Source organism: Mustela erminea, chromosome 14, assembly GCF_009829155.1.
Source record: "Mustela erminea isolate mMusErm1 chromosome 14, mMusErm1.Pri, whole genome shotgun sequence".
NCBI classification, from domain to species: Eukaryota; Metazoa; Chordata; class Mammalia; order Carnivora; family Mustelidae; genus Mustela; species Mustela erminea.
Genome location: NC_045627.1, coordinates 53,629,051 through 53,648,506, shown reverse-complemented (window position 1 = coordinate 53,648,506; position 19,456 = coordinate 53,629,051). Strand labels below are relative to the sequence as shown.

Here is a 19,456-nt window from a genome sequence, read left to right as displayed (position 1 = left end):
GACAGTAAAGAGAAAAAAAAAATCATACAAGCAATCCAGGCAGTTAACCAGAAATTTTAATTCACGAAAATGAAAAAATTCAGTTTTAGAGAATGGTCTAGAAAATGATCCTCATTATTAATAGCATTTATGTTAAATCACAAAAACCTGTATTTCAAGACTCAGAGAAATCTAAGTTGCATCTCAAAAACATGTGATTATACCCAGGCGCTTTCACGACTTGCCTGTTGAAGAACCAGAGGAAAGAAGGTGCTTTCTCAGCCTTCTTCGAACACTGCAGTGGTGCTAAGAAGCAGTGAGCAAGAGCGGAGCCCACACCTGGTCCTGGGAGCAGCCTTATCTGGTGCAAGACTTCTCATGTGTTCTATCAGGTGTGGGCTCCTTTAAGCGTAGCCCCTTGCATATCAAACACAAATTCATTCTTGTGGTTTCTTCTTTACCAAAAATGTTGGATCATGAGTTTTTCCATTTGGCCTTTTATGAATCTTACAAGTCTGTACATTTTTTTTTAAAGATTTTATTTATTTATTTGACTGAGAGAGAGATCACAAGAAGGCGGAGAGGCAGGCAAAGAGAGAGAGAGGAGGAGGAAGCAGGCTCCCCACTGAACAGAGAGCCCAATGCCAGGCTTGATCCCAGGACCCTGGGATCATGACCTGAGCCTAAAGCAGAGGCTTTAACCCACTGAGCCACCCAGGTGCCCCAAGTCTATACTGTTTTAAAAATAATGACTTTTCTGTGTGCCTGGGTGGCTCAGTAAGTTAAACCTCTGCCTTCAACTCAGGTCATGATCTCAGGGTCCTAGGATCGAGGCCCACATAGGGCTCTCTGCTCAACGGGGAGGCTGTTTCCCCCTCTCCCTCTGCCTGCCTCTCTGCCTACTTGTGATCTCTCTCTGTCAAATAAATAAATAAAATCTACAAAATTTTTTTAAAAAAATAATGACTTTTCTAAAGACTTTCTAGTGCAAGAAGGTTATAAAAAGTGAAATCGCTCAAGATGAACAGGATGATGCCCCATTCCTTAATGGACTCCCACAAGTCCCCTCTATGAGGGTCATGTGCTAAGGCAAAAAGTCTTGCAGAAACTTCTCTGTGGCCTCAGCTCCCCTGAGGCCAGATCTTCCAACAGAGGTAGGTGTTGTTCTACTGTCATTCCTTGGCAGCACACACATGACCCCCTGGGGCCCTCAGGGTACAAAACCAGATTCTACTTTATTCACCGTGTCCCCTTGGATGGAGGATTGAGGTTCCCTGAGTCTGTTTGCTTACCTGAATCTGGCAGAAAGGGGAAGGGAGAAATCATATACCAGATATTGATTAAACACTACCCATTCCAGAGAGAGTCAATATTGAAGGGAACAGAAAGAGTCTTAATGAGTCTCCTTCCTAAAGGAGCTTTCTAATTCTTTCTAATTTCTAATTTTTAATTTCTTAGAAAAACATACAGCTTGCCAGAGAGTAGTATGCACAAGCCAGTGAGGAGCATTTTAGTTAGGGGCCCAGGAAAGACCTTGAAGAGAAGGTGATTTGTGAATAAAGACCAGAAGAAGGCAAAGGAATATGTTTTATGGACATATCGGGGAAGAGCCTACCAGGAAGGCAACAGGAAATACAAAGGCCATGTGGTGGGAGTAGTCCTATGTAGGAAAAAGATCATTACCAGAGCAGAGAGGAAGGCAAATAAGAGGAGATGAGGTCAGAGAATATAGACAAGGTCATCTAGGAAAAGAGTAAACAAACTATAGCCTAGGTCATGTGTGACCCACCACCTGTTTTTGTAAATAGCTTTATTAGAGACATAGCCACGTCCCTTCATTTACATGTGGTCTACGGATGCTTTCAAACTACAATAGCAGAGCTAAGTAGTTGCAACACAGACCATTTAGCCCACTAGGCCAAAATATTTACTATCTGGACCTTTATTGAAAACATAAGTCTCTGGCTTAAACAAATAGGGGTTTATTGTTTTTCCATGACAAGTCTAGAGTAGGCAGTTCAGGCATGGTGCAATAGTCCCATGATGTTAATAAGACCCAGACTCTTTATCTTTTTGGTCCACTAGCCTTAGCATATGGACATGTTTTATCATGATCTCAAAACAGCTGCCAGTGCTCCAGAAATTACACATGGTATCCACATTTGAGACAGAAAGCATGTGAAAGGGATATCTGTTCCTTCTACCAGGGAAGTTGACTACACCGCCACCCCCAGCACATTTTTCCCTGTTTCTTCACCCAGAAGTGGGTCATATGGCCCCACAAGCTTTAAAGGAAGCTGGGAAAGCCATGGAAAGGATTGTCAAGATTGACTTAGACAGTGGATTTCAAACGTTTTTGACCATAGCCCACAGTGAGAAACATATTTCATTATCAGCCTAATCCATGTAACTGAAACATAAATAATACAAACAGAAGTTTCATAAGACACAACTTATATTTACTTTGTGTGCTGTAAACTGATATTTTCTCTTCCATTTTTTTAAAAATACAAGTCACATCATCTACTAACTTAATTTCATGACCCACAGTTGGGTTGTTGCAAGTGCCATGTAAAAAATGCAAGTGGTCATGACCCAAAGTCCCAGCTGCCCCCGCCCCTCAACTTCTTTCCTTTTATTTTTTTAAAGATTTCATTTAGGAAATCTTAAAGATTTCTTAAAGAGAAAGTGAAACAGAGAACACACAAAGGAGAGGAGCAGACCCCGCCCTGAGCAGGGAGCCTGAGGCATGGCTGGATCCCAGGATCCTGGAATCAGGAACTGAGCCAAAAGCAGACACTTAACATTCTGAGCTGCCCAGCCATCCCCATTTTTTTTTTCCTTTTCTGTTCCTTTCCTTCCTTCCTCTCTTTTTTCCAAAGAAGAAAATGGATAATGGATTGGCAACTAACAATATCCATAACACCCACCATAAATGAGCTGGAGACCGAATATAGTTACATTGAAAACTGAAGGAAAAGTGATCGCTTCAGGAGGAACTAAGGACCTGGTGATGGACACTTGTGTTCCCTATAAAATCCAGGAAATACCCATTCCCCAGGGATGTTGAGGGGATTGTGTGGGTTCATGACACACAGTGGGAGTGCAAGACACATCAGGTTGCTTCCTCAAATACAATCATCCCTCCAGCCTATTTGGGCCCCAGACGTAGTATCAACTAGATAAGAGAGAATGATTCATTCTTGAGTGCTGGAAAGCCCCAGGGAAATTATATGTTACCCTGGCGCTATGTTTATTTACCTATTGGGCATAAAATGAATACTCAGAGGTTAAGGGATCTGTTGAATTTTGTTTACTGTTTTCTAGAAACTTTCAGAAACACCAGTTATTGGCCTCAGCTTTGATGACCAGACCTTTGGGCTGTGCAGGACTTGGGAGGGTCCCTGACCACAGGGAAGCCCTGAGCTGGCCAAGGATGGGTCATTCTCCACAGATTCATGAAAGGCAAAGTTGAAGAATCTCTGGTCATCTTTAGTCCCCTCACTTTTGCAGGTGGAGAAATTGAGGCCCAGAACAATTGCAACATGGCAAGGTCATACAGGAAATAGACAGCAGAGCCCAATTTCTTGGTCGCAAATCCCACAGCCCTGACAATAATGATTAGCACAGCCCCTCTCAAGAGGGATCCAGGAGCCCATAAACTCAAATCCCAGACTGATTTTACCTGCGGTTTGCTAGAAGGTATATATCAGGTTCTAAAATGGCCATCTGTTTCTACAAAGATTAAGAACCACACAGATCGAATGACACTAAACTGATTTGTGTTGAGAGTAGAGGCAAAGAGGTCCAGAGGACTAGGGACGGTGATATTAAACAGAAACTGCAAATGTTTCCATCAGCCCGTTCCCCACCGCCGCCACCCCTATACCCCAGAAACACTGAACTGTCCGAGCTCCCCCAAAGGCCTGTGGGCTTCCGTCCCCTCTGCTTCGGTGCCTGCAAATCCTCATTCAGCTGGCGGTGACTGGAGGAGAAGTTTATACCCTCTTGACCATCGGATTCGGTTTCTTAAAGGCGGTGTAGCTGGGAGAGGCCACGCCAGTCAAACAGCAGGACCCTACTCAGGTGCCCCCTGAGCAAAAGAGATAACAATGCTCTGGCTTTAACTGATAACGTCCTCCCCAGAGCACACTAGTAATTTCGGCGCCCACGCAGCGGCCTTTGTTGGAAACCCAAGAGTCCCGGACTCCACCCACACCCGAACCCTCCCGGCAGAGTCTGGGCTGCCTCCTCCAAGCGTCTCCGGGTGCCCTCGTGGTCTCTCCCGTCTAAATCCCTAAACCTTCCCCGCCGCCCCTCGGGCACCGCCCGGAGCCCACCCTTCCCTGTGTGCGGGGGGCGGGGCGAGACGGACGGGGCAGTGTCATTGGCCTGCGAGAGATGAGGGGCGGGGAGGAGGCGGGGAGGGGCGGGACAGAGAGGGGGCAGATGGGGCGGGCCATTGGCCAGAGCCGGGCGAGGGGCGGGGAGGGGCGGGGAGGGGCGGGGAGGGGCCGGCTCTACGCGCCTAGCCCCGGGGACCTCGGGCTTTAGGCGCTGCCTACAGAGCTCCGTTGCTGGAGAGGGCACAGCGCGGGCAGCAGCTTCTGGACTGCGCGATGAGCGGAGGGTGAGTGATGCACAGGCAGGAGTTTGGGGGCATCCAGGGAGCACCGTCTTCCCTCTCCCCGAGCCCGCACTCGCTCCCAGCCTTGGACTCTGGAGCTTGGGCACCGGTGACCCTTGGTTGCCGCGTGCAGAGTTCCCTCCCCCTGCCAGCCTGGCGCAGCCCGGGCCTCAGGCCCATTGCTGAGAGTGGGCACTGTGCCAGTCACCTTCTCCAGGGAGAAGGCACTTCAGGGTCTCAAACCTGGGCATGATAGGTGAGAGCGGCCCGCAGGCTACACCTTTGCTCACCTTGTCTCTCATCTTAGGCATTGATCTTAGTTGGGGGAAAGGCTCAGAGGCTCTGGCACAACTCTCAGATTTCACAGATGGAAAACCGGCGCCGAGATAATAGCAGAAGGAGGGGCTTGCCTGACCACGCTATTTATAAAGGATTTGCTTGATTCCCAGACCTGTGCAAAGGGCGTTAGCACAGTATGGCACCTAACTTCTCATAGCCCTGATTATTTTCATTATCCCCATTTTCAGACGAGAAAACTGAGGCTTACAGAGTTATAGAATTTTCCAGCTTCACCCAGATGAGTCAGTGGCGGAGTGAGGATTTGAACTCAGACTTTGTTGTGCCGGGTCTCATTCCTTTCACCCACTGATTTCAGAGAGCACCCTGCCCACCACCCTCATCTCCCCCCATGCTCCTGAGTCTTTGATTCTGGAGAGATGGTTCCGAGTTTTTATAATGTGACACAGCCCTGAGGGAGGGAGGGCTGTGTCTCACTCCACCATCAGTGCAAGGCCAGTGCTGGCCAGTGCTTTCTTAAAACACTGGAAGGAGATCTTTGGTAACCTCACTTCATAAACAAATTAAATAAAGTTGCAGCAAATGGGGCTGGGATTCTGGAATTTGAACCCAAGCACGTTAGACTCCAAAACCACATACTTGGACTGGCCGAAGAAACCCTTGCTAGCTTCTCCGTAGTTTTAAACTGCTCAAGAGGCAATCAAGCTTTCTTGTCAGTAGCCATGATTAGGAAAAAAAAAAAAAAAAATTGCAATAAATTGGTAGAACTAACAGGTGAATGCAGGTCTGCTGGCCTCCTGTTCCTCCTGTTCCCCAGTGTAATTACTGAGCTGCTGCCACCAGGGTGGGAGGTGCTAGAGGGAGGAAGGTTGGGGTGGGGGTGGGGGAGAAGAGGAGAGGAAGAGGGAGGAGAAAAGGGGAAGGGGTAGCGGGTGGAACACATTATACTTAGGTCAAAAAATTTCTGGCTGGAAGTTGTTATGGGGTATGTTTCAGCACTTTGTCAGTGTTGAAGTGTATTTTCAGTAGCTCTCATCATAATTCTCTCTGTGTGTGGCACTGGTGGTTCAAGACTTTTAGGGAATAGCAATCTATTAGCAATTGACTTTTAGTGTGGAGAACAGAGTGAAGGTCCAGGGTCCCCTGGGTCAAGGTCAGTTGGACAATGCTAGAAAACCGAGAACATGAGCAGAACTCAGCATGTCGCATTTCAGATCCTGCCAACGCAAAGCCTCACAGGGAGACCCTGACTCGGAGGTCTACCAGAAGGCACTCTGGACTGGGCCCTTGGGGACCTGGGGCTTGGTTCTGAAAGCAGGCTCAGCCAGATGTCCTTGCTCACAGCCACTAGAGCTGGGAGGACTGCCCTCCTCTTTGAGTCCCACATCCCCCTTTCCAAAACCTGCTATCTCTTCTGACTCCCACTGAGACCTGTCACGGACCGTCGGTTTATAGAGGGTGAGTTCCATGTGAGATGCATCTTGCAGCAGCCTGTGATTTAACTGAGGAATCTGAGGTCCAGAGAGAGAGAGTGTGGGACTTTGCCTAAGGTCACACAGCTGACGAACCACAGAGCCGAGCTTTAAACCCAGATCCCTGTAAAGGCTGGGTGGTTATCTGGTCACAGAGTACATTGAAGGAAATATTTTGGAATTGTTTTAAAGTAAATTAAGGCCAAATAGGAAGTGGCTGCACTTCCCAGAGCTTCTTCTCTTATTAAAGGGGAACTTACAATTTGCTCAGTTTTCTTTTCTGGCTGCCTGACCTCCTTTCCCAGGATGCACTGTTGAGGGAGAGACTCAGAAACCCTTCCGCTTGCCCTACCTGACTAGGGGGTGGGAGCCGGGTGCTCAGGTAGCCCCGTAGCTGCAGAACAGGGAAGGGCTCTAAAGACATTCTGGAGCAGCTCCTCATATAATCCTGGCTAAACTGAGGCCCAAGGGACAGCACAACGTGTTGGAGTCACATGCCAGGGAGATGCTGCTGCAAAACCCACACCCAGACTTCTCTCTGGGAGGAGCCTTGGTCTCCTCTCTCTCACTGTGACACATTTCAGCAAAAGTTCTTAACCTGGCATCTAAGGACCCAAAGGCACATGAAGAGGAGCCTGAGGCCCTGCAGTGGTAGGCAAATTTGGTGGGTGCATACTTACACACTCAGGCACATGTGTACATTTCCCTGGGGAGTGTGCGTTCCGCTTTTAAGAGATTCCAAAAGAAGATTCTGAGATTCTGATTCCAGAAGATTCTGAGCCACACAGTGTCTCACAGGAAAGCACCTCCAGCAACTGCACTTGGCCCACAGACCTGGAGGCGACCCGGTGTAGCCCTGCAGCTGTGGGCACTGAGGGCCTGGAGGGCTCTCCCCCCAGACTGCCCCCACCTCTGGCCCCAGGCCCTCAGGATCTTGATCCTACAGAGCACCTGTCTGTCCCAAAAAGCGTGGTGAGAGGATTCCTGTTTTCGTAGATCCCGTAGATCCCGTCTTCCACAGGCTAGAGGTGAGCCTGATTTTGGCAGGAAGGGCCCCTCTGGCCCGGGGTCTGTAGGAGAGAGGGAACAGGAGGATGGGAGATGTGTTTGCTGCCTCAGGTTGCCACGCCTTGAAAGCCAGAGCAGAAACCAGAAAACCTGCCAGAGGGCCTGGGTGAGGCTCTGCAGAGGAGCTGGAACTGTGTGGAAGATGCTGAAGATGCGAGGGAGACCAGCCAGTGAGGGTGCGGAGGCTCAAGCTCCTCCGAGGGAGGGGCACCAGTGTCCGGGAGGCCTGGGTGTCAGGATGGGCTCTTGGAGACCTGCGGGTGGGGGCTTAGGACCCTGGAGGTGGGGAGGAGGGAGCAAAGGTGAGTTGGGGGTCCCTGAGTCAGCCCAGGAGAAAGCAGTGGTGGAGGAGGCTGCTCTCCCTCAACCACCGTCACCTCCATCTGGACTGTGCCCAGTGTCATTGTAGTGTGTGTCCTGTCCCCCCAGGTGCAGTGCTGTGGGAGGGGAGGGGCGTGACGGACCCCAGGGCAGATGGTGGCAGAGGGAGGGTCTGGCCTGTGGAACTGGAGAGGGGGTTAAGTTTAGCCCTGTGGAGGGGCAGGGACAGCAGCTGCTGAGTCGCTGCCTGCCACCTGCATCCCAACAACTGGCTTTCTCGGCAAACATGTGCTGCTGGGGGCAGCCTGTGTCCAGCCAGGCCCCCTCTCAGAGGCAGCTGGTACCGACAGCAGGCCCTGCAGCTTTCTCCCTGGCTAAGGCTCTTGCCATTTGCTGGCTGACAGGCGCTGGAGGAGGGGGTGGGGGGTGGGTGCCTTTAAGGCTCCTTATTTTCAGTACCTCCTGCTGCCCCCTCCTCCCCCCGCCCCAGGCTGGCCTTTGGAGGTTATAGTCCTGGGCTACAGAGCAGGGAATTTAGGCGTCTCAGGAATTCGAGGCAGTGTCCTGCACCTGCCCTCTCTCTCTCAGCCTCCTGCCTCCTTCCAGTCAAGGCAGCCTGGGCCCCAGGCTCCCAGCTGGGCCCAACAGCTCTGTCCTCCTTTCTTTCACTTCCCACGTCACTCTATTTACACATTCAATTTTAATCATGCCTAAATAAAATAAGCATCATAATTTTGTCAAGTATTGGAGGTTACCAGATCTCACAGACATCCGCAGAACATTTAAATTTGGATATTGATGCACTTGCCATTTTGCCAAGTGAGGACAATGACCATCTATTTTTGCCATCCTTTTATGAAAAGAGAGGGCATTGTAAGAGAAAAAGTAGGCAGCCCAGAATCCCGAAAGAAAAGGCATTCAGATGCACTCAGTTTGGCTTCATGAAAACCCCACTCCCTTAGCCTTTTTCTCCTTTGCAGGATTGGGCTGCAGAGGTGACCCGAAGAGCCACAAAGCCGCCTTCTTCTGCGATAACCGGCTCCGTGACCGCAAACTAGGGCAAGACGGGCCAAGCCTCTCAGTTGTAAAGGCTTCAGTGTCCTTTGTCCCCAGTCAAAGGCCAGGGACAATAGCCAGGGCAGGCTGTGGTGCCGGCCGTCCCCAGCAGCCCTCCTGCACGGCTGGCAGAGCAGCCGCTGAAGTGGAAAGCAGAAACAGTTCCCTGCCTGTTCACTGGTGACAGGTAACCGGGGCTGGCACACCCTGGGGCCCTTTCTCCAGGGACGAGGAGCCCTCGCTGCAGTCTGAGTCCTCTGGTTGCTAACAGAGCCTCCTCCAGCCTGGAGAGAAACATGGAGGCCTGAGCTGAGTGCCCCAGGCCTGGGGGGAGGGGAGCAGGCCTGGACAAAGAGGGCTGGACTCCCAGAGCCTCAGGGCTTGGCCTGCCCAGCTGCATCTGTCACTCTGGTTTTTGGACTGCCCCTGGGTGGTGGCAGGCTGTCTCCAGCCCGTCCTCTCCCCCACTCCAACTTCAAGCAGAGTAGCCTTGCTTTAATCTGTCTGTGCATTGGGCTTCTGCCTTTACACATAAGATTGTGTGTTTTATTAAAGTTTGAAAAGCATCCATTAGAGATTCTCCAAGGTCCCGTCCAGGGCATAAGGAGAGTGAATGTTTAAGGGGCAGCTTCAGGAGCACGTTTCTGAACACAGAGGGATCTCTGTTGCTGTCTTCCTGGGGGTACGCACTTGCTCGCTCTCCCTCCCCCTCTCTCTCCCTGCCTTGCAGCTCTCTCACTCAGCAGTTGTCCCTAGGGTACCTCGGAGTTACACGTACACCTCACTTTAGAAGTCTACGACACACAGAGATTATCAGAATGAATGAGAATTATCAGCTGTTCAGTCTGGTAAAGGAAGCACAAATGCACAGTGACCTTATGGGTCACCTTCCCCTTTCTCCTTTCACTTGACCATCCGTCCTTGACCATCAGACCGTCCTTCGCTTGTCTCTTGACTCCTTCCTTCAGCTTATGCCACCCAGCTCCAGCTGGAGCCGCTCAGCATATTGCTCATGTCCTTCTAAAGGGCAGGATCTGGACAGTGAAGCTCTCTGGAGGGTCAGCCCAGGGAAGGTCTCGTGGGTTACTTAGTACTGTGCTTTGCAAACAATATTATCCAGACTCCTAAGCAAAGCCCTAGACAGTGCTCCCTACCACCCACCTCACTGTGGACCCAAGCAGCCCCTTTTAATCTGACTTGCATAAATATTCCATTTGAACAAAGAGTTCTACAGTCGAGAAATTTGAAGATCAGTATTCCCATTGTGCAGATAGGAAGGTGACAGCACAGAGAGGAAAAGGCAGGCAACTGAAACCATGAGGGTCTTTAGCAGCTTCTGGCCCAGAGCTCTTTAGGAAGCATATTAATAACTAATCACTGCGTGACTTATAGAGGTTCCACATGTAAGCATTCCTACTAAATAGAGCAAAATTGGCATATTCCCCACATGCTGATGGAGAACAAAGTTTTGTAAACTAGGTCTTGTGGTGAATCCGAAGTCACACACTGGAGCCCCACCGAGGGCATCTATCTGTCTTGCAAGTATGTTTTGTCTGGCTACATTTTATTTTTAACTATGTATCTTTTAATGGAATAATTCCCTGCATCCGTCAGGACAGTCTGGATTATGCCACACTGACAAATCGTTGAGACCCCAGCAGCTTTTTGCCGCACTGACAAATCGTTGAGACCCCAGCAGCTTTTCCCAGCAGAGCATTATTTCTCCTTCCCGGGCCACAGCCACAGTGGGTCACCAGAGGACTCTGGGCCACAGAGGTACTCTGGGACCCAGGCTGACCATCTGGAAGCTACACCAACTGGGACATATGACTTTCTGAGTCACCATGACAGAGAACAGGGTCACACATGGCTCAAATGCCTTAGCCTGAGGGCGACACACAACTCTTCTTATGTGTGACATGTGAGGTGTTAGTCACAGGCTCCACAGGTGGCAGAGGAGTGTGAGCTAGCATGGGTCATTCCAGGGGAGGTCAGTGTCTTGGCCACAGTGTCCACCTTTAAGCAGTGAAATATAGCACATGCAAATCCAGATCTCTGCCTTATCATGACATACCAGAAGAGCTGACCCTCCAAAGAATGTGTCCCTCAATTCCCCAGGGACCCCACTGACCAGTGTCTCAGCTGAATCACTGCCCTGACCCCTGGAGACATTTGCATGTTTTATTCCAGCTGGATATGCCCAACTCTGGGAAAGTTGACTTTGGAGGACCCCGTGAGGCTTCTCAATTTCATCCAATAATTTAACAGCCATCCATGGACCTCCTGCTGTGTGTCAGGCTCTGGTTTGGGGCTAGAAACAGGAGGTGTGCCAGAAAAGTACTGTCCCTGGTGTGGAGGCCTGCAGCTTTAACCTCCCCCCACCGCACACCCCCCGCCTCCTCTCAGCTCCCTCACACACAGGTCAGGCCCTGAAGGCCCAGCACAGCCAGGAGCCCAGAGCAGGCATTGGACTGGAAAGGAGCCTCTCCTGATACTGGAGGAGGTGGCTGCTCGGGCAAGGGTTTCCTGGCAGAGCTCACGGCAGAGTATAGGACAGGGAGGAGGCTGTTTTCTGGACAGAGAACAGCACCATGGAGACCCAGAAGGAGGAGAAAGCGGAAAGCCCATGAGGAAAACGAGAGCAGCTCAGGGAGGCTAGAGCTCCGAGCAAGAAGTGAGGAGGAGTGGGAGAGAGGCTAGCTGCAGACAAGGCAAGAGAAAATACCACCGTGGTTACTTCTGGGCCCTTCCCATGAGGAGCGAGACAGTCATGCCATGGGCCCGCAGAAGCAGCATTGAGTGAGAAGCCCAGATACTTTTCTTGGGCTGAACCCAGCTCTGCATGGAAGTGTTTGAGGAACTACCCACAGAGGGAGCCTGGCAGATCACTTTTTCCACTGCAGACTCAGGAACTGAGGAACTGAAATCAGATTTTGAAATCCTGTTGCCTGACAGTGAGGCCCCAAGCCAGGCCCCCGAGGTGCCTAACTCTGTGCACCATGGAGGAAGGGCCTCGCCCGCAGCTATAGCCAGAGGCCTCACCTCTCTCTAGGTCATAGTTTGCCTCACTCTACACCCAGGCAGAGCGAAAGTATTTATAGGATGATTCTGAGGTCACTGAGAAGCCCATCTCCCTCAGCTCATCCCGCTTCTCCATGTTTCCTTGTTTCCTGGATCAAATGGTCATTCAGGCCTGATGCCATCATCGAAGGCAGGCTTGTTTGTGGGTGGTATCAAAGGTGTTCAGCTGGTCAGAGTCAGGGACCAAGGGGAGGGAGCGCTGTGAGGACATGAATACAACAGCAGTCGAACCTGACCTTGATCCCCCAGGAACATTTGCACACACACAGAGGTAGGAATGACCTGACTGAGGTTTGTGTGAACCGACGTTGGGGTTTTGTGAAGGAGCCACTCTGTGATGCGAAGGAAAAGCTGTGTAGCTTGTCTGGGCCATTTCCCCATGTGACTTAACCCCTCAGAGTTCTAGTAGAAACTTGAGAGAAAGTGAGAGACAGAGCCAAGGTTGGGGGGAGACAGAGAGAGAGAAGCTGTGGCTCACTGCCCAACACACAGCATGCCTTGAGAAGAGAGTTCTTGGCCAGAATAAGTTGGAGAGGGAGAAAAGTTGAAATCTGTGCAGAAGAAGATGGCAACAAGCTAGAGAAAGTACTAGTGGATTTTGCCAGTAGGGTTTGAGATGCTCCACAAAGCTTCCTAGGCTGTGAAGACACAGTTTCATATGTGAATCAACTAGCAATCCTATAGGCAGAGATCACCCCATTGCATAGATGAGGAAAAGAAGGCTGGAGGGTTTAAGTCACTGTGTGAGATTAACACAGAGAAGGGCTTAAGAGACCAAAATCTAGGATCTAAATGCTTGTGTTCAAATAGTGACTTTGCCACTGATTCGCTAGGAATCTCGAGCAAAGTACTCAACTTCTGTCTCTGTCTTCTCATCCTTAGAATGGGAATAGGATAGTACTTACCTTGTACTGTTGTTGGAAGGAGTAAATAAGATAATTCACAGAAAAGGCTCAACACAGCCTCCTGGATGTGATGACCACAGTACCGACTAACCCGTCACTAGGAGAGCTAACCCAGGTGTGCTGACTCTAAAGGCAGGGAGGGGCCACCAGCCTGGTGGCGGTGGGAACGGAGAAGAAAGGCCCAGGGTGCTTTGGGGGTTTGGAGGAGCAATGGAGGCAGAAACCACCCTTCAGGGTGTCCCGGCTGAGGGACGAGAGCTTGTGGTCTGAAACAATGACGAGACTGATCCAGATCCCTAGGGACTGTGGGGAGATTCTGGGAGGGGGGCTGGTACTGGGTGCCAGCTAGCTCAGCAGCTCTGACCTTGCCCCCTACCCACCAGGGGAGCTTGGCTGCCCCAGGTGGGTGTGGGACCCCATTAAGTCCTCTGAGCCTGATCCTTCAGCTGTGGCCGTGCGGTGCCACGGAGTGGAGGGAGGAAGGGAGCAGGCAGGTTGGTTGGGAGGTGAGGCTGAAGCCACAGGCCGACACACCAGGGTTCTGGACACTGCACTGGCCAGCGCTTCTCCATGCTCACCTGTCTGTCCTTCTTCCTCTTCCCAGCAGGTAACTCCCGAGACTGCAGACAAGAGGGGAAGATGAAGGAAGACTGCCCACCCAGTTCTCACGTCCCCATCAGTGACAGCAAGTCCATCCTGAAGTAAGCCTTTGCACACAGGGGATCTTCTTGTGGCCACTTCCTGCCATAGACAGACTTTGGGTGGAGGGATTCTGGGCAATTTCACAGATATGACAATGTGCCTGCCCCGGGGACAGTGATGGGGGCACTTCTTTTCAAAACCTGTCTCCTTGGAGATCAAGGATCTCTTTGGGGTGTGGGTTTGACCCCTGCCCGCTCAGGCCCACAAAGGCAGGAAAGCGTGGCAATGTCTGCCATGATTCTGCACAGATGGCATTTAATTGATTCAAAAGCTAGAGCAATGCTAACGTTCTTATTGTGTTAAACAGTTCAGGGGGAAAAGAGAAAAAAAAACTCTAAATAGGTTTGGAGTTTTTACTGAAAAAAAGTGTACTGTTATTGATTTTTAGCTCTGCTTATTTTTAATTCTATTTACCATCTGTCTTAACATAAAAAAAAATTTAGGATAGTTTTTCAGATTTATTTCTGAGCTAAAGAAAAGTATATATTTTTATGTTATCTTGCTTTTTGAGTACTGAGTCCAAATCTTGTCTAAATTTGGGCAGCTCCTGTCTGCCATGTTGAAGACAAGCCAGGCTCCTAGCTTTCACTGACCTCCTTCCTGGGTCCTCCTCTTAGAGACCTGAGAAAGCAGACAGCCTGCCCTGCACTGTGCTGCCCACACCATCATTTTCCTTGTTTAAATTTTATCGTGAGAATAATATTGAATATAACTTTGGGAAAAGTCATAATCATAACCACAACATGATGAATTTCATGGATATGTGTCCTAACAAGTTTATTTCCGGCATTTACACAGTTACAGGCACAGCGTACGTGCAACATTAATCTTGCTGTGTTAAGGGCGTCTCATTCATTGAATCACAAGTGCCTCACTTCCCTTGTCAGTTGCCATCACCCCCACATTGGGCAGCACCCCAGAGCACCAATGGCAGGTGCTGGGGACCCCCCCATGTCAGCCAAGGCACTGCCTGAAGACCTTCTAGAGCGGGACTTACCCAACACAAGCCGTGGTGGCCACCAAGCACTTGACTTACAGCAGGAGAGGAATAGTGAATATAAAAGAAAGCTAGCAAACACTCATTACAGAATAAAATAATGAGCCAGATCTCAGTAATAATTTTTATATTGATTCTACGTGGGCATGATAATATTTTAGATATCTTGTGCCATTAAAGAAGACTCATTATGAAAACTAATCTCCCCTGTTTTGTTTGCCTTTGCAATGTGACGACTAGAAGATTTAAAATTGCATGTGTGGCTCACATTTCTTAGGTATAGGACCGCACGCCCCTGCAGAGTGCCGCTGGGGTGCAGGGATGGTGTTTTCTCTGCCACGGCCTCCCTTTATTCTGGGGAGAAGGCGTTTTGGGCAGAGTGGCCTCCCTCAGACCTTCGGCATCTCTTCTCACAGCTGTCGGCCTCATCTCTTGATCGTACCTCCAGAAAGGCAGGACGAGGAAGAGGCAGACACCCCTTATGGTGCCGGCACAGGCTGCACAAGGCCCTTACAGGAAGTAATATGGGGAGAAAGAGCAAGAGGCTTTAAGATGCTAATAACCCAATCTAAGAGAATTTATTGAGGAAGTGACTCAAAGTATAGGGAGATTGTCAGGAACTCTGATCTGTGATGGTGAAAGTGTGTACACACAATTTGCACAATTATGTGGGCCATCTGTGAGTTTCTCTTTGCCCTCCTCCCACCCCTACAACTTCCACAGGGGTTGACAAGTGAAAGCTCTGGAAGACTGAAAGGCATGTGTCTGATGGTGGAGTCTATTCTCTAAACTGATTGTGTGTGGCTGGCAAGACGTCTGTTATTACTGTCCAAAGCCCTGCCACACCCCAAGGTTATTAAGTGTGTCTTTACCTTTTCAGGTCGGAGCTCTTAAGCTTGCTAAAAACTTACAACTGCTACCATGAGGGCAGAAGCTTTCAGCTGAGACACCGAGAGGTAAGGCCTGTTTCTCTTCTTTATTCATAGGCTACCATCTAGAAGCAGATGCTAACGTTCTAGAGCATCTGTCCCGGTTTGCTGAAGACTGTCCTGGTTTATACCTGTTACTCCAGGGCCATCATTAAGACCATTCGCTTCACTCTCAGAGGTACCCCAGTTTGGATAATAAACTGTGAGGTCGCCCATCTGCTGAGTTGGAGACCAGGTTACCAGCAGCCAGGGTGTCTCCTTGGAAGTCCTGTAAGGGGTGCTGAGGGTCAGAGCACCCCGCCCCCCCCCCAACCCCACACACACCTAGCAAGTGTTCAGAGCAGGTGGGAATAATTGCCTGGGGGTCTTCCTCTTCCACCCAGGACTTTTGCCTGAGTGAACTGCCGGGACATTGGAGTTTGAAATCTTTGAGACTGCACAGCCCAGTCCCTTCTCGGCCCATCCCACGTGACAAATAAGGAACTCAATGTGGGGCTCTTGTTTGCCCAAGGCCACAGGGCAATGGAGAAGTGAAAGCATTCTCTGTGTTTGCCAATCAGAATAACCATCAGAGGAAAGGCCTGAAACGGAGGAGAGCTCCCCAGAGGATGCTCCCGGGGCCAGGCAGGTGGGAATGGGAGAGGCAGCACAGGCTGGGGGAGTGGAGGGTGCAGGAGAGCACGTCCCAGCTGCAGACGCTGCTTTGCAGGGACGTGGGCTCCAGACAGCCAGGCTCTTTCTAATTTTTTTCCAAAGAAGTTAGATATCCGGAATTTCATGTGGAATTTCCTAAACCTCGAAACACCACGTGGGTTAAACAAAACACTCGGCAGGCACAGTACAGCCTGGGCCAGGCTATTGTCACGTGCGCGGCTCGAGAGCCTGGGTGGGAGGGAAGATGCTGGTTTGTGGTCAGGCAGCACGGGGCTGCGGGGATGATCTGGAGCAGCACACACCTCACCCTCCACCTCCCCAAGGCCTGCTCAGCCTGCACAGGGCCTTGTTCCCCGCCCAACCCCCCTTCTTTGGGCAGAGCTGCTCTCTGACACCTGTCTCACCAGCCTGCCTCGCAGCCCTGCTCTTCACTGTTGCTGGCCAGGCTCTGATGCCACTGTCCTGCCATCTCTGGATTTGCTGTTTCTTCATTTACCTAAGTGCCTTGATGGTTTTGCGTCACCGGGCCGGGCACAGTGCACCACCCCAGCATAGGTGTTGGGTGATAAACGCACAGGCCCAGGCAAGCTGAGATGGGTCCTGAGCTCTAGTGCACTGGGCAGTTTTGATCTAGGCTATGTGAGAACTAGACCTAACCCAGAAGTGGTGCTGGGGACGTGCATGCAATGGGGTCTTCTAGCTGTGCCCTGTTCCTCAGCCATGGGCCTTAGTCCAGTGATTAATCTAAGACTTGGCAGCTCTTAACCTGTGGTCAGTGCACCAGCAGCCTCAAAGTCACCTGGGAACGCCCTCCTGCCCCCAGGCCTGCTGAATCAAAAACTCTTCCTGTTCCCATCTGTGTTTTAGCAAGTCCTCCAGAGGATTGGGATGAAGGCCAAGTTTGAGAACAGCTACTCTAAGAGCTTGACCCTGGCCCTTGGGATTCCCCGAGACAATCCCTTCTGTAGGAACAGTCATGTGGGGAGGAGGAGTGGGAAGCCCCAAAGCTATGCCTGTGTTTGTGTGTGATGGGGGAGTCCATGTGGAAAAGTGAGAGACCCCAAAAAGAGGAAGGGGTGTTCTCGACAGCCCCCTGTGGTAAGAAATTAACACCCTACAGATGGGGATTTTCCCACTCCTAACCTAAAGAAGGTATGAGGATCTGACTTAATCACCCTAGAGCCAGAAAGTACCTTTCAGGAACCTTCCCCAGCCTTAACAGCCAAGGGGCAGCAGCCTGAGGGAGTATGCATCTTGGTGGGGGTGGGGGGTCACCGCCAGCGCAAAGGCAGCCTAGGCCTGGCAGTCCAGAGTTCTGATGCCGAAATGCGTGACTGATTCCTGGACACCAAGTGCCTCCTTGACCCACCCGCCACCCTGTGTTCAGGCCTCTGCGATTTCTCAGATGCAGACCCGGGACCTCTTAGGCCTCAGGGACTCACAGCTCAGGCACCTGGGCCGGCCTCTCCTCAGGCACTGCAGGCCCTGAGGGCAGACAAGGACCAGGCACTTTGTCCCTCTGTTATTTATTGTAATACAAGAGCCGTGTGACCTGGGAATAGCCATTTCCCAGACAAAGAGACTGAGGCTTTCAGAGTTGGAAGTCTACCCCACAAGGTAACCCTGCCATAAGATGCCCACAGAGCTCCAAGGCCTGAGCACTGAAGTTTGTAAGACAGCGACCCCACTGCCAGCATTAAGCTTTGGCAGGCCTCAAAGATGCAGGGAGGGATTTGTTACCTTCAGTCACCAAGTGAAAGTGCCTCCCAGCTGCGGAGGGGCTGGGCACCAGCTGGGCCCTCACAGAGCCATGTGGGGCTCCAGAGAAGACCCCGCTCCCTGCTGTCACTAGGCCTTCCCCCGAAAGATGGTGGCCTGGCTGTTCCAGTTTGGGGACACCTCTTCTTCCACAGTCTCTTCCAGGATCCAAAGAAGTGTGTCAGGGATCCATAGAAGTGTGTCAGGGAGCAGGGGCCATGCCCTGGGGCCAGCGTATCCCTGAGAATTCTCCCCCAGCTTCCAAAGGGCAAGGGATTCCCCGTCCTAGCTTCCTCTGTCCATGGAGGCCCAGGCACTAGCCTCCTCTATCATAAATTTTGCCTTTGGGATACTTTTGCTTATATTACAAAGGAGAGCAGGAGCAACTTGGAGCAATTTGTGCCTTTTGAAGATATCAAAGCATTTTAACCAGGCTGTTTGATTGCTCGAGAGAAAAATGGAACACCCAGAAATATCAGTGCTTAAATATATCACTGCGATGAAAAATAGGACCCTCCTGTTGGGCACCTGCACGCAGTGGACTAGGGGAGCCGGCCTCTCGTGCTCCCCCTGGTGGCCGAGAGCATACATCACACCCAGTCCTCTCTCCCAGGCTCCTGAGCTGAGTGAGAAAAGGAAGGAGCATCCTTTTACTCACTCAGGGTCTCTGCTGCTCCCAGGGTGGAGAAAGTCAGGATCCTCTTCCCTCTTATAACGATCCGCCTTCTTTTAACGCCTGAAGGCAGGGATGATGGGCAGTTGGCAGACCACTGGCATCCAGGTGAGTACTCCGCAGGCAATGGACGTGCTCCCTTTAGAGCTCCCAAGTGCTTCCCAGACTGCCCGCTGGTCGGGACACTGTGTCCCTTCCCAACTCCAGGGGCCAGTGAGCAGGAGACTGCTGTATAGGGCTCCCATCACAGGGACTTTCTGCTAGGCTGTTCTGTCCCGTGCAAAGCTTGGAATAATGCCAAAAGTCCCTCCCTCCCCCACTCCCTTTATTCAATTATTTTTGTTTTGCCCCTTCATGAAGGTGCCATTAGCTTCTTTCACATCAGGGGATATGAGCAGAGGAGCCCAGAGCCCTGTCTGACCTCCCAAATGCAGCCATGTGGGTTTTGAGCTTGGGGTCAACTGGCCAACCTCATCTTTCTTCCTTCTGACCTGGTTTCACACAGCTTTGCAGAAGGGGCCACAGTGAGGTGAGCCCAGCCCACATGGTCACAGGCCAGCACCCTCTCCCAGGTCAGCCCCCTCACCCCAACGCCTTCTAAGGGTGTTCTGGCTAAAGGCTGCCCCTGCACTTATTTGCCAGCAAAGGTCAGGGACAGGCAGGTCTGAGCAGATTAGATACACAGTGGCTTGTGGTGGACGCAGGCATTCGTCTGTGGGGTTTCCATGCTATCTCCGAGGACACACGCCCCATTCCACAACACTTGCAGCCTATGAAGGCAGGGGCGGTGTCCCCATTTTACAGATAAGCAGACTGTCTTGTGAAACTTTTAAATGTCTGGTTTACATTCTGCCTTCCCACAAAACACGCATAAAAGTGCAAAGCAATTTTAAAAATAAAAGAAGGAAAGGAAGGAGAAAATAGTTTGATCCTCCTC

At 50.9% G+C, this 19,456-nt stretch overlaps 1 protein-coding gene across 7 annotated transcripts in view; it reads left to right on the top strand.

Annotated features, from left to right (window-relative positions):
• Positions 1 to 4,494: 4,494 nt before the first annotated feature.
• RASSF4 (Ras association domain family member 4) overlaps positions 4,495 to 19,456 on the top strand; it is a 31,985-nt gene continuing 17,023 nt past the window's right edge. Inside the window, exons 1-5 of one of the 7 annotated variants that reach the window (XM_032312376.1) lie at positions 4,496 to 4,609; positions 8,745 to 9,007; positions 12,784 to 12,921; positions 13,414 to 13,507; positions 15,386 to 15,461. In XM_032312376.1, coding sequence (XP_032168267.1) covers positions 13,446 to 13,507; positions 15,386 to 15,461 — 138 coding nt within the window. In that variant the 5' untranslated portion in view covers positions 4,496 to 4,609; positions 8,745 to 9,007; positions 12,784 to 12,921; positions 13,414 to 13,445. Of the gene's footprint in view, positions 4,610 to 8,744; positions 9,008 to 12,783; positions 12,922 to 13,410; positions 13,508 to 15,385; positions 15,462 to 19,456 lie in introns of all 7 variants that reach the window. The other 6 variants (XM_032312373.1, XM_032312374.1, XM_032312372.1 and 3 more) reach the window with 6 other exon arrangements.